Source organism: Oxyura jamaicensis, chromosome 6 (genome assembly GCF_011077185.1).
Source record: "Oxyura jamaicensis isolate SHBP4307 breed ruddy duck chromosome 6, BPBGC_Ojam_1.0, whole genome shotgun sequence".
Taxonomy (NCBI): Eukaryota; Metazoa; Chordata; class Aves; order Anseriformes; family Anatidae; genus Oxyura; species Oxyura jamaicensis.
Genome location: NC_048898.1, coordinates 20,840,048 through 20,851,722, shown reverse-complemented (window position 1 = coordinate 20,851,722; position 11,675 = coordinate 20,840,048). Strand labels below are relative to the sequence as shown.

The window sequence follows — 11,675 nt, the reverse complement described above, 5'->3', positions numbered from 1 at the left end:
TTTCCCTTTTCTTAATTAAAGAGTCATGTCCGAGCATGGGTAGAAATGAAAAATTAAATCTACTCCCTCACCTTAAATGCATCCAAAGCATTTCTTCTCCATCCCTTTGCAATACTTGCTGTACTAGGTTTTATATTCTCATCAGCTATTTGATCAGATGTTTGGCAATTTAAAGATGCGAACCACCAGAAAGCACCAAGTATTTTGGAAGTACTAGGGCCTGTAAAGCAGGGGGATTACCAAGCAAGGCAAAATAGCTAGAAAGTAGCTAGAAAGACCTTGTGAAACAGGTGCTTGCGGAGGAGCTCTTTTTGGTAATAACCTCTGGGAAGGCAAAAGCTCATTCACTCAGGTGCAGGCTATTTAAAAGGAGGATGCTTACAACTGCAAACCTTTCTGCCAGAGTTTAACCATCAGTGGGCAAGAACTGACCAGCAAAAAACAGCCTCGTACTTGAGCCTCGTCGCTTTTTGCAGCCCACAAAGCCATTTCATCTACCAGCAGGCTGAAGCGAAGATGTGTGCTGTGGAGCTCAGCGAGGCACAGCTGCTGACAGGAGCAGCCCAGACACGGAAGAGCCCACAGGTGGAGCAGTGTGATGAGAAAGGGAATGAAATAAAGAGCCAGGCTCAGATTTATCATCTGTATTCGTGATGTGCTTGCTATCCTTTATTGACTCAGTTCAGGTGTAACTACACACTAACTTTCTTGGCCGAGCAAAGCGTCCCGCGAGCGAGACTCTGAGAGTCCCCCCAAGCCCCTGCCAGAAGCGGGGAGTCCCCAGGGACAAGACCCCAAGGGAACGGCCAGGACATCGCCCACAGGCCCGGCCAGGCCCCGTCCCCAGTCCTTTATCGGGGCCGGCTACGGCAGCTCCGCGGGCCCAAACCCTTCCCGCGCGTAGCCGCGGAGCTCAGCACTCTTCTCTCTCCCCCATGAGCTCCTCCCGCTGATTGGCGGCGGGCGGACAGGCCGCGCTGTAAGGCGGCCGGCGATTGGCGGCGGGGCGGCGGCGTGCGGGCGCTGCCGGGCTTTGTACACACGCGCCGGGCCGCTCGGCCCTTTAACAATGGGCGAGGCGGGCGGCGCTGCGTGATGGCGGGGGAGCGCTGGGCACTCCGCGCCGCGCTCACGTGCCCCGGGCCAGGCCCCGCTGCCGCGTAGGGTGAGGGGGGGGCGGCGGGAGGGAGGGGAGCGGCAGCAGCGCCGCCGGCCTTTGTTGGGGCGCGATCGCCCGGCGCCGTGCCCGGCTTAACGAGCCGCACTTGTGCCCCGCATGCCGGCCAGCTGGGCCGGGGGGCCGCGGGGCCCCGCGGCGGGAGCGGCAGCGGCGGCCGATTGCGTTTAATTAGGGGCCAGCGCGGAAGGGGCGAGGGTGGCGCCGCCCGCCCCGCTCCCGTCGCGGTCCCGTCCCCAGCGAGCGCCGCTTCCTCCCATCCTGTCCCCTCCGCCCAGGCCCCGGCCGCCGCCCCCCCATGGAGCTGGAGGCGCAGTGGTGGACAGGACAGCTGGCGGCCGACATCCACCAGGCGCTGCGCTACAAGGTACTGGGGGCTGGGGGGCTCCGGGGGGGGGGGGGCTGGTCGGGCAGGGGCTCTCTGGGGTTTTGTTGGGGTCCGGCCGCCCCTCTGAGGGGGGCCGAAGGGCATCTCCCGGCCCGCTGCCCCCGTCCTGACAGCTCGGAGCGGCCCGGCCGTTTTCACCCCGCGCTTTCAAAGGGGTCAGGGTGCGCTTGGCTCCTCTGCTCGGGTGCCCGGGCAGAGCCGAGCTGAGAACAAGTACCGTGCCGCTGGCGGAGTGACAGCAAAGCGCACGGAGCGCAGCAGAACAGCAGAGGGTTTGGGGTTTTTTGAAGTTGCTTCAGCTCTAACTTGAAGTTGCTCGCTGGGGGTGGCTTGGTACCAAACATCTGTTATCTCGACTTGAAAACTAGTTTGCAGTGACTGATCCTGCTACAAACGTGCTCCCGCTGCCTTATGGTGGTGAGCGGCTTGTCCTTCTTGAAGTTGTGACTGCCACAGCAACTTTTATTTGAGGGGGGTGAGGGAGGAACACAAGAAAAACAGGATGATCTGTGTGCTTCCAAGGGTACAATTACTAAGACTAATTCCGTCTTTTGAGACGCAAATTCCCCAGTTCATTAGGTACGGGTGGCTGTTTTGTCAATTCTTTCCCCCACTTCAGTAACATGCTCCAGACCCTTGCATTGATGTTAAAACTTGGAAAACTGTGGGTGACTGACTTCTAACTGGATGTCACCAGCCTGTTCTGATGGAAATTTAATTGCACTCAAAATCCTGCTCAGTTCAAGCTCCAAGAGGGGAGAGTAGCTGCTAGGCAGGAGCCTGGGGAATGCTCTTTGTGCCAGACCAAGTTTTGTATTCAAAACAGATCATGCCAAAGACTTTTCTCATCTGTGGTGTTGGTAGGGCTTTTTGTGTCCTCCCTCTCTCCCAAATCACAGACTGTGTGAGGTTTGGATACACTTAACTATATGTCTGAGAGCACACAGCAATCAGCGTCAGTGCAATACCAGTGAGATCAGATTGTCAGGGTTAGACATGTGCATGTAGCAAGCAATGACACCCCTGTGCCCCCTTTCCTCTTCCTAACATTTCTACCTTCAGTGAGCTGTTAGTGCCCTTCTCCTGGAGGCACCTGCAGGAGACCCAGCAGCACTGGGACACGCAAACACTTCAGTACAAAGTCTGGTTGCTCAGATTAAACTGTAGCAGGAGGGGGCTGAGTTAACTATTGGACTTTGCATTGAAGCATCTGAGGAGTACTTGGATACCGTTGCTGCTTCCCTGCTGGGACGTACACCCTCTTTGAAGCAGAGGTGGTATAACAGGTGGTAAAAACTAAAGTCACTCAAACTGATTGCACGAAAGTCACTCTAATTGATTGCATAATGAAAATATGTTAATGAAGTTATACTAATGTTACGCAGAACCAAGTTATTTATCAGTTCTATACTACAACAAACAAGTTTTGCTCTGTAAAAGGAATGCTGAAACTATGGGAACAAAAAGAAGGGAAGGAGAAACACTGAAAATTCCATGATAAGTGTGGGAATGTTGGCTGTATTGGCTTGATAGCAATACAAACTAAATAGTGGTTGTAATAAAGTTACATGCTACTGTCCATCTAGGAGCTGAAGCTGCCCTCCTACAAAGGCCAATCTCCCCAGTTACATCTGAGAAGATACTTTGCAGATCTGATTGCCATCGTGAGCAATCGGTTCAGACTCTGTCCTGCTGCACGACATCTAGCTGTGTATCTGTTGGACCTCTTTATGGATCGTTATGACATATCTGTACAGCAGCTGCATGTGGTTGCTCTTTCCTGTTTACTGTTAGCAAGTAAGTATGTGGCACCATACTTTAACCAGAGCAATATAGGTTCTTCTGCCAAATGCAAGGAGTAACTTGATGGGATACAGCAGGTACGGGAAACAAAGTGGTTATAAAAGGTAGACAGATTAGTGTACTTAAATTGGTACAGTGTTTCTTTAGACTCTTGTTTTGATGTCTGTTGGCACTTGATAAAACAGAGAAGAAAAAATGAACTGCAATTAAAAAAAAATGTTTATGCTTGGAAACACAAATTATTCTACCATGAATGTTAGCAGGAAATTAGAGGAATAGAAAGGCTGCCAAAATGTCAAAATAGGTAGAACCAGTGCTGAAATACAAGAAGCTAAGATACCTATGATAAAGGAAGAAACTAAATAAACCATAGGTAGACTGTACTGAACCCTGCTGATTGTCATGGATGTGTCTGGCCTACTTCAGATTTCATAAATTGAAGTGTTCTTTATGCAAGCTAAGGCTAATGTAAATCCTGTATTGTGTCTGTTGTGGTTTAACCCGGCTGGCAGCTAAACACCACACAGCCGTTCGCTCACCCTCCCCCCTCCCTCTCTGGGATGGGGGAGAGAAACGGGAAAGTGAAGCCTGTGGGTTGAGATAAAGGCAGTTTATTAAGATAGAAAATAATAATGATAATAATATGTACAAACAAGTGATGCACAATGCAATTGCTCACCACCCGCTGACCGATGCCCAGCCCAACCCCGAGCAGCCGGCCCCCCCAGCCCGGTTAGCCACCCCTATATATTGTTTAGCATGACGTCAGATGGTATGGAATACCCCTTTGGCCAGTTTGGGTCAGCTGTTCTGGGTTTATCCCCTCCCAGCTTTTGCTGCACCCCCAGCCTGCCCGCTGGCAGGACAGAGCGAGGAGCTGAAAAGTCCTTGGCATAGTGTAAGCATTGCTCTCCAGCAATTAAAACATCAGCATGTTATCAGCACTCTTCTCATCCTAATCCAAAACATAGCACCCTACCAGCTACTAGGAGGAAAAATAACTGTCCTAACTGAAACCAGGACAGTGTCACATACAAGATGTAACACAGGTGAATACATTGGTGATTGCGTAGTACTCTGAAGATGGAATTAATTACAGACATTCATTATGAACTGCACTGCTTATATTGACCTCAGCTAGATTCCTGTGGTGTACGTCCATCTTTATGGAGTCCTTTCAGAAGTCCCCAAAGAGATACGGATGTAGTTTGCAGGATACCTGCTGGTGATTGTACTTAAACCTAGTGCCCAAGCTTTGTTCTGGTAGCAGAATTAACTTTTATGTCAGTTTCTGCGAATCCATTTATCTGAATCAATTTTCATTTTCTCAAACAAGGTGTGATCATCATGTTGTAGCTCTAGGCCTTCTCTGCCAGTCAACACCTCAGTGCTCTGGTTTTCTATTTTTGGTATCTAGCTTCCTTTCATTGCACCTTGTCTCCACCAGTAACTGTTCTGTTGAATAGTTGTAACGGAGATAAGAGTTATTTTGTATTCTTCTGGGAGGTAAACTTTGACTGGATGTCAGCAGCCACCTTTCCCAAAGGATGGGGCTCTGGTTATTAAAAACAGACCTCAGAAATCAGTCTGATCTATTTAAGAAAGTGGATTGTCTTTAAAATAATGCCAGATTTTCAAGTGAATTCATGTTTTGAAGAGTACTATTATTTTTAAAAAAATCAGTTCTGCCATCTTTTGTAACAAGCAGCAAGTAGAGCTTATGAGAGCCTGGAGTCCTTGTCCTTCTGAGAAGTAGTGTGTCAATTAGTTTAGAAAGCACAAACCAAAATGCTCACTTAAACTTTTGTCCTTTATGGCTCAAACAAGCAATTTAGTCAGCCATACAGTGAGTTGGACAAACAATACTGATATATCTAATAAGGTTATAGAAATAAGAAGAGAAATGATTACGTGACCCCTGAAACTTCTATTTCTGTAATTGCTAGAGCATGGGAACCAAAAACTCATTGGGGTTGGTGTTGGATTAAGTCCTGATGTAAGTAGCTCCCAACATTGTTGGGGGAGCAAATGATTAGTACATTCAGTCCTGCAAAAGTCTCCAAAAACATGCATTTACAACATATGTAGTACTGAACAGAGGGTGTAAGATGGAAAGAATTTGCAATGAAATTGAAATAGCACAACCATATGGCAAATAGTATGGAAATGTGACACTTGTTTCCCTTATTAATGGTTTTCTACATACACAATTTTGCTTCAGGCTAAAAACATACAGGCCTGACAAGTTAAAGTCCAGGGAATGCTGAAGCTACTAGAAGTGTTAGAGTTGAAACAGTATATAAGGCGTTGTGGGTTTTCAGATGTACATTGCTGAAATCCACTTGTCTGAAATGCTGGAGCAACTTATCAGTTATCAGGCTAGAAAAGCAGCCGCATTGCCTAGAGATGGAGCTGTAGTCTAAAAACAAAGGGTGTGTAGCGGTAAGAGGGCAATTCAAGTCGCAGGCTGTGGTGTTATGTATGCTGAGTCACATCACTGATGATGGGGGCACATTATACAACAATTTGGTGACAAAAAGTTAAATGTATGCAGCACCAGAAATGTCATAATACAGCTCACTTCTGCTCTTGGCAAACAGCATCTGTGTGCGTGGGCAGAAGAACCAACAGGAAATACGCCACTGCACAATATCCAACACAGTTTGATGTTATCTGCTGAAGTTTAGCCCTTTATAGTACATGCTCCTTTTTGTCTCCAGTGAAATCTTCCATTTAAGCTTTGCACCTGTGGGAAAGTCTCAAACTTGTTTGACATAGAATTGAAATATGACCAATGCAGACATGAGATGCATTCTGTTCACTTGTGCTGAACCTTTTTTTTCCCTCCTCTTTCTGTTCATCTGAAGGTAAATTTGAAGAAAAGGAAGACAGTGTTCCCAAACTTGAACAGTTGAACAGCTTGGGTTGTATGACTAACATGAATTTGGTACTAACAAAACAGAATTTGCTTCATATGGAGTTACTGTTGCTAGAAACATTTCAGTGGAATTTGTGCCTCCCAACTGCTGCTCATTTCATCGACTATTATCTTTCTATTGCTGTCCATGAAACTGATCTTCATGATGGCTGGCCAATGGTTTGCTTAGAGAAGACTAAGTTATATATGGCAAAATATGCTGATTACTTTCTGGAAGTATCACTGCAAGGTGAGTTACAAATTTCAGGTAACGATTCCTTTGTTCTCTTAGCTGACATTGTCCAACTTAAATGAATCTTTTTCTTTTCATTTTAGATCATGCATTCTTAAATTATGCCCCTTCTTTAGTTGCCACTGCATGTGTAGCTTCTTCAAGGATTATCTTGCGTCTCTCCCCAACGTGGCCTACTCGACTGCATCATCTCACTGCATACTCCTGGGACTTCCTGGTGCCATGTATTGAGCGACTACTAATGTAAGTTAACAGCTGCCTCTTCTTTTTTAAGCCTGTGTACTGATCTATTGGTATGCTTAATTGCTGTTAACATTGTAAGCATTTTTTTTTTTATTTCAGTTTGTCTATATCTAGGTATTAGGTAATAACTGTTTTGTTCTTCCTGCCCCCCCCCCCCCCCCCCAAAAAAAAAAAAAAAAAACATCTGTTCTAACCTCTCTTCTGTTCTTTCAACAAACCCCAGCCTTGCAGCTGATGTATGTAGTGAAAAGCATAGTACCTAAAGACATGTCCACGCTGTTGTAGAAGTGTTTTCAGTATTACTCTGGAATACTTTGATGTGGGAGGGCAGGGAAGCCTTACAGTCATCTTGTAGTGCAACATAAAGAGTTGGCAGTCCCTTTGGAAAAAAAAATGGTGATGGTTGACCTGTGTTCAAGAGATCAGCCCCATATGGTACCAAAACCTTAGCTGACTTTAGGCCTAACTGAAGAGTGCAGCTGGCACCTGCTTGACCTCAGCATAAAAGCAAATGAAAGAGTACATCTAAATACATCTGAGGCAGGTATAAATCAAAGGGAATTGGGGTGAGTTAGACTATTTTAAGCTATACATGAAATAAGCCAAAATACCATGTCTTTTGAAAGCTATATACCCCATTTAAATGAGGTAGAAGCAGCAAGCAAGCTTTAACTTCAGGTTCTGGTAATCTGGCACTTTATTGTGCTGGTATTTTTAGATACTGCTGTATTGCTTGTATTGCACTTAGTTTTAAATAAGCTTTTGTATTGCTACAAAATTAAGTGAAATCCTGAAAAGAAACAAGTTTTAAAACTATATGAGTTTAAAGGGTATGCTAAAATGGTTTGCTGTTCTTTAATTTTTTTAAAATGTTTGGATGCTTTCATATAACTGCACCATTTGTTAGTGCTCTTAAATCAATCCAAAGGAATTAAAATGACTCTTATATTCATTTTAATGTATTCTGTCTTCTCAATTTGTTTCAGTGCGCATGATAACGATGTGAAGGAAGCAAACAAGCAAAAAGGACAACATGCTCAGTCTGCTCAACATACTGTATTTCAGTCCCCAGCTCCAACTCCCCAGCAGGCCAGCATTCAGCAACACATACCCCAGTATCTCCAAGCTCATCAACCTTCATTACAGTATCACCATCAGACATCACAACAGCAGAACTGTCAACAGATACTATCAGCTAATCACACAGCATCTTACCCACTTCAGACTTGCCCTGCTGCCTTACAGTCTAGTGTTCAGGCTCGAGGCCATGGACAGACTGGTGCTGCTATGTCACTAGCTGTTCCGCTAGACGTGAAGCCATGTATAAGCGTCTCCTACAACCGGAGTTACCAGGTGAATGGACGATATTCCTGTGTTACTCCCTGCTTTGAGAGGTGATGAGTACAAAAAGTATTTTGTGCTTGTTTATTTGGGGCAGGAAGTTGCATTGTGGGGAATATTTTTTTTGTTGGTTTGTTGTTATTTTTTTTGTTTGTTTGTTTAACCTCAAATAAGTTTGAGGGCAACAAATTGAATTTAAAAGTGTCTTTCCAGAGAAAAAGCAACTGGATTGACAATCAGTACCGTAGCTCAAGTACAGACTGCAAAAAATAAGCACACAGAACATCTGAAAGAATGCATGTACCTGGGAGTAACAACTTCTTACTCAGGCACTCGGAATACTCTGCTTTGAATGCACATCTTTGAAATACCAGCCAAAAGAAAAATGGCTGTGGACTAACTACAGACTTACGTTTTAATGAAGGAGATACGCAGTATTATTTTGAAGATGCTTGTGTAATACCACCATACAGTATTAACATTTACGTTAAATTTACTGAAACTTAAGAATCCATAGAATGCCAGACTTCCCCAGATACGTGGGGACCACAGGAAGAAAGAAATCTAATTTACGTAACTCCATACTCTTGCCCCTTTTTCAGCACTTGTATTGGACATTTGCTTTAGACTAAGGCATTTGAGTTAAGTGGTATTTTTGGATAGTTTAAGTTTTGTACCTCACAGGATAGACACTATGTTTTTCCTTTTTTTCTTCCCTATCCCTTTTATGTTTAAAGTAACTCTTTCATACTAACTCAGGGAATTTTCTACTCTTTACTTTGTGCTGCTGGTTTATACACTTAATTGGGTATAGCCTGAGGGGAAGGGTTGAAAGGGAAGAGGCTATAGCAAATGGAGGGGCTTTTTTTCAGGGCGTCTGTATCCAGAGTACCAAAGGGATGTGTTAGGGTTCACAGAACGTAGATGTGAACTACTGCCCAGCAGTGTGGTATTGAGTAATTGAAGTAAAAAAAAAAAAATTTCAGCTTAACTTGTACTGTACCAGAACTACTACAGTGGCTGTGATTCTTCCATGTAAGTGCACACACATTATTAACCAACAGAAAGCATCCTCCGATTGTACTGACAACATCAATCGTGCAAAAAAAAATACAGGTAAACGCTTCTAGAAATCCAGTTCTGTGTCAGGCTTACAATGGAGGAAAATTCTCAGGTAATAGAGGGACAACTTATTCTACTATTTGGGAGTTCCAGAAGAAAATGCAGAGATTTACTCTTCTAAAAGAGTGGATCAAAATATATTGCAGAGTGAACTGCTTTATCACAATTAAGGTGCTAATTACGTAACTTCATGAAATTACACTGCCTCCTGTGGAGTGGATAGTCTGAGGGTAGAAAGCTTCACTCATCCAACTCTTGGATGAAAACTGTGGTAAAGATATTATTGGAGATTTTTTTTTTTTAAAAAAAAAAAAAACCACCTGCTTCTCCTGTGGTAGAATATGGGAGGAGGTATGGATGACAGGATTCCTACTACTTCAAAACATCTTTATAGTATGTGGGCTTAAGGCTTTTCTTATTTTGTTTTTACCACCTTCTCACCTGTCTTAGTGGCAGCACTTACAAGTGTGTACCACCTAATGAAACCCAACTATACTGTGAATCTTACTGCTTTCAAAGTAGGGGCAATTAAGATATGTTACCAACATTAAGATGAATGCTCTATCACAGGAGAGGGGGCCTTACCATAATGTTCAGAATGGAGGAAGGATGGCTGTGCTCTTTCTTCCTGGAGCTGAGTGATGAAGTGCTACAAACCCTATTTATTGTGGAGGAGAATAAATCCTGTTTCACTTGTTTTGTTTTTGCATAAATCCTAATTTTTGTTGTGGGCTTTTGTAGCATATACATGCAAGTTAAGAGGGGATAGGAGGGTGAATAAAGGAGATGACCCTCTGTCATCTGACCCTGTTTTATTCTAGAGAATCAACTTTGAAATAGGCGTAGTGTGGTCAATTCTTACTTCCTCTAAGTGCAAATTTTTTTTCCTCACCTCTCTGTCTCTTAATGAATCTTTCCCCAGGTCTGAGAGTAGTGTTAAGTAGAGATTTTCTACTTCAAAAGATGCCATGCTTTTTATTCAGCATTGTTACCCATTTGAGAGAGAAATAGAGTTCCTTCTGCAGGTTTCATTTTGTTTCAATGCTATATATCAAAGTCCTCAGTGCTCTAACTACCTCTGATAACTATGAATGTACAGTCTTGTAATAGACCATGACTTGAAATAACAGCAGATGCCTGTAGCAAACTTTTCTGTAAAATCTTTGTCAGCTAACTCGTCATCCTTATTTGTAATGCAGCAGTATAGGCTTTTCTTTTTTGGAGTATTACTAAAGTTATCCCATAGGCATTTGACATATAAAAGTTTAACTAATACTTAACACTGGAATTATAATGGGTGGGGGGATTATTCAGTTAGTTAATACTGCAAATTTACATTTATTAGGGTATTTTTATTTGACAATTTTTAAGACATTAGATCAACTGTAAAAATATCCACTACATGCTGTTTGTTTTTAATTTATTACTTAGTCTGAGTTTTTTTTCTGACACTACAGCTTCACCATGACTACAGAAAATGTACACTGAACAGTTTCAATGCATTATTTAAAAGGGCTTTAGCGGTGTACATTAAAAATACACTGTTCTTACTATTAGAACCAAAACATGTTTTTTATGGCATAAAGAAAAATGGTGCTCCTAAATGCAAAATGTCCAAAACAATGGAATCTTTGTGAGTGCTATGCATTCAATTTATTTTTAAAAAATAAAACTAGTTTTGAGTAAGAAGACTATAGTGTGTATTATTTAAAATAAAACAAAAAGTACTTATAAACTGGCCCTAATCTGCCTTCTACCATCCCTGTGTAGGGGTTGGAGATGTAAGAACTTCTTACTCCCTCACCCCCCTACTTCTGTGACACTATACTAAGCTTCAGGAACACTGACACTACCACAAAAAAAAGGGGGGGGGAATAATGCAGGAAGGCACTATAGAACTAATTGCACCCATGGCAAATGCTCAGCATTGTACACTTCAGCAGCCTTGTATCTAGTGCACAGCTCTAAGAACTATACTGAATTCATTCTATCATAATTAAAAAAAAAAAGTGATACACAATCCTTTCAACACTAGAAATCAATTAGGACACCACTTGGCTTGTGGCAAAAGGCTATTACCGTGAGCTTTTGGGCTATTATGACAGCTATGACAGCAGAAGGTAATATAATTTTTAATTGATAATTAATTTACTAATAATGTACACACTTGAAACAAGACGCAGACCTCCAGAAATTAAGTAGGCCACTCAATCTCATTCCTATAAAATCGGGAAATTAGGTAGCATATATACTACATCAATGCTTCAATCCACAGTTTTGTCCTTCACCTTAAAATGGCAAAAATAAATTCCTTCTAGATCTTTTTTCCTTGAAATCTCATTTTTTTCTCCCTGCAATTACAAACAGTAACTACCACCTGACCTTTATGAATCTCTAACAACTCCAAGGACTGCCAGCTACATTTTGCTTA

The 11,675-nt window shown here is 43.1% G+C and overlaps 1 protein-coding gene across 1 annotated transcript; it reads left to right on the top strand.

Moving 5' to 3' along the window:
- The first annotated feature begins 1,047 nt into the window (after nt 1-1,047).
- CCNJ (cyclin J) lies at nt 1,048-10,933 on the top strand. Its single transcript, XM_035330301.1, has 5 exons — nt 1,048-1,544; nt 3,152-3,362; nt 6,236-6,535; nt 6,622-6,781; nt 7,768-10,933. Exons 1-5 carry the CDS (start codon nt 1,476-1,478, stop codon nt 8,177-8,179), a joined length of 1,152 nt encoding a protein of 383 aa, XP_035186192.1. The 5' UTR covers nt 1,048-1,475; the 3' UTR covers nt 8,180-10,933.
- The last annotated feature ends 742 nt before the right edge of the window (nt 10,934-11,675 follow it).

Coding starts and splice junctions, on each gene's coding strand:
- CCNJ (XM_035330301.1), top strand. CDS start 1,476: ATGGAGCTGGAGGCGCAGTGGTGGACAGGACAGCTGGCGGCCGACATC. Junction 6,536..6,621: donor TCTGGAAGTATCACTGCAAG/GTGAGTTACAAA, acceptor TTTTCATTTTAG/ATCATGCATTCTTAAATTAT. Junction 6,782..7,767: donor TGTATTGAGCGACTACTAAT/GTAAGTTAACAG, acceptor AATTTGTTTCAG/TGCGCATGATAACGATGTGA.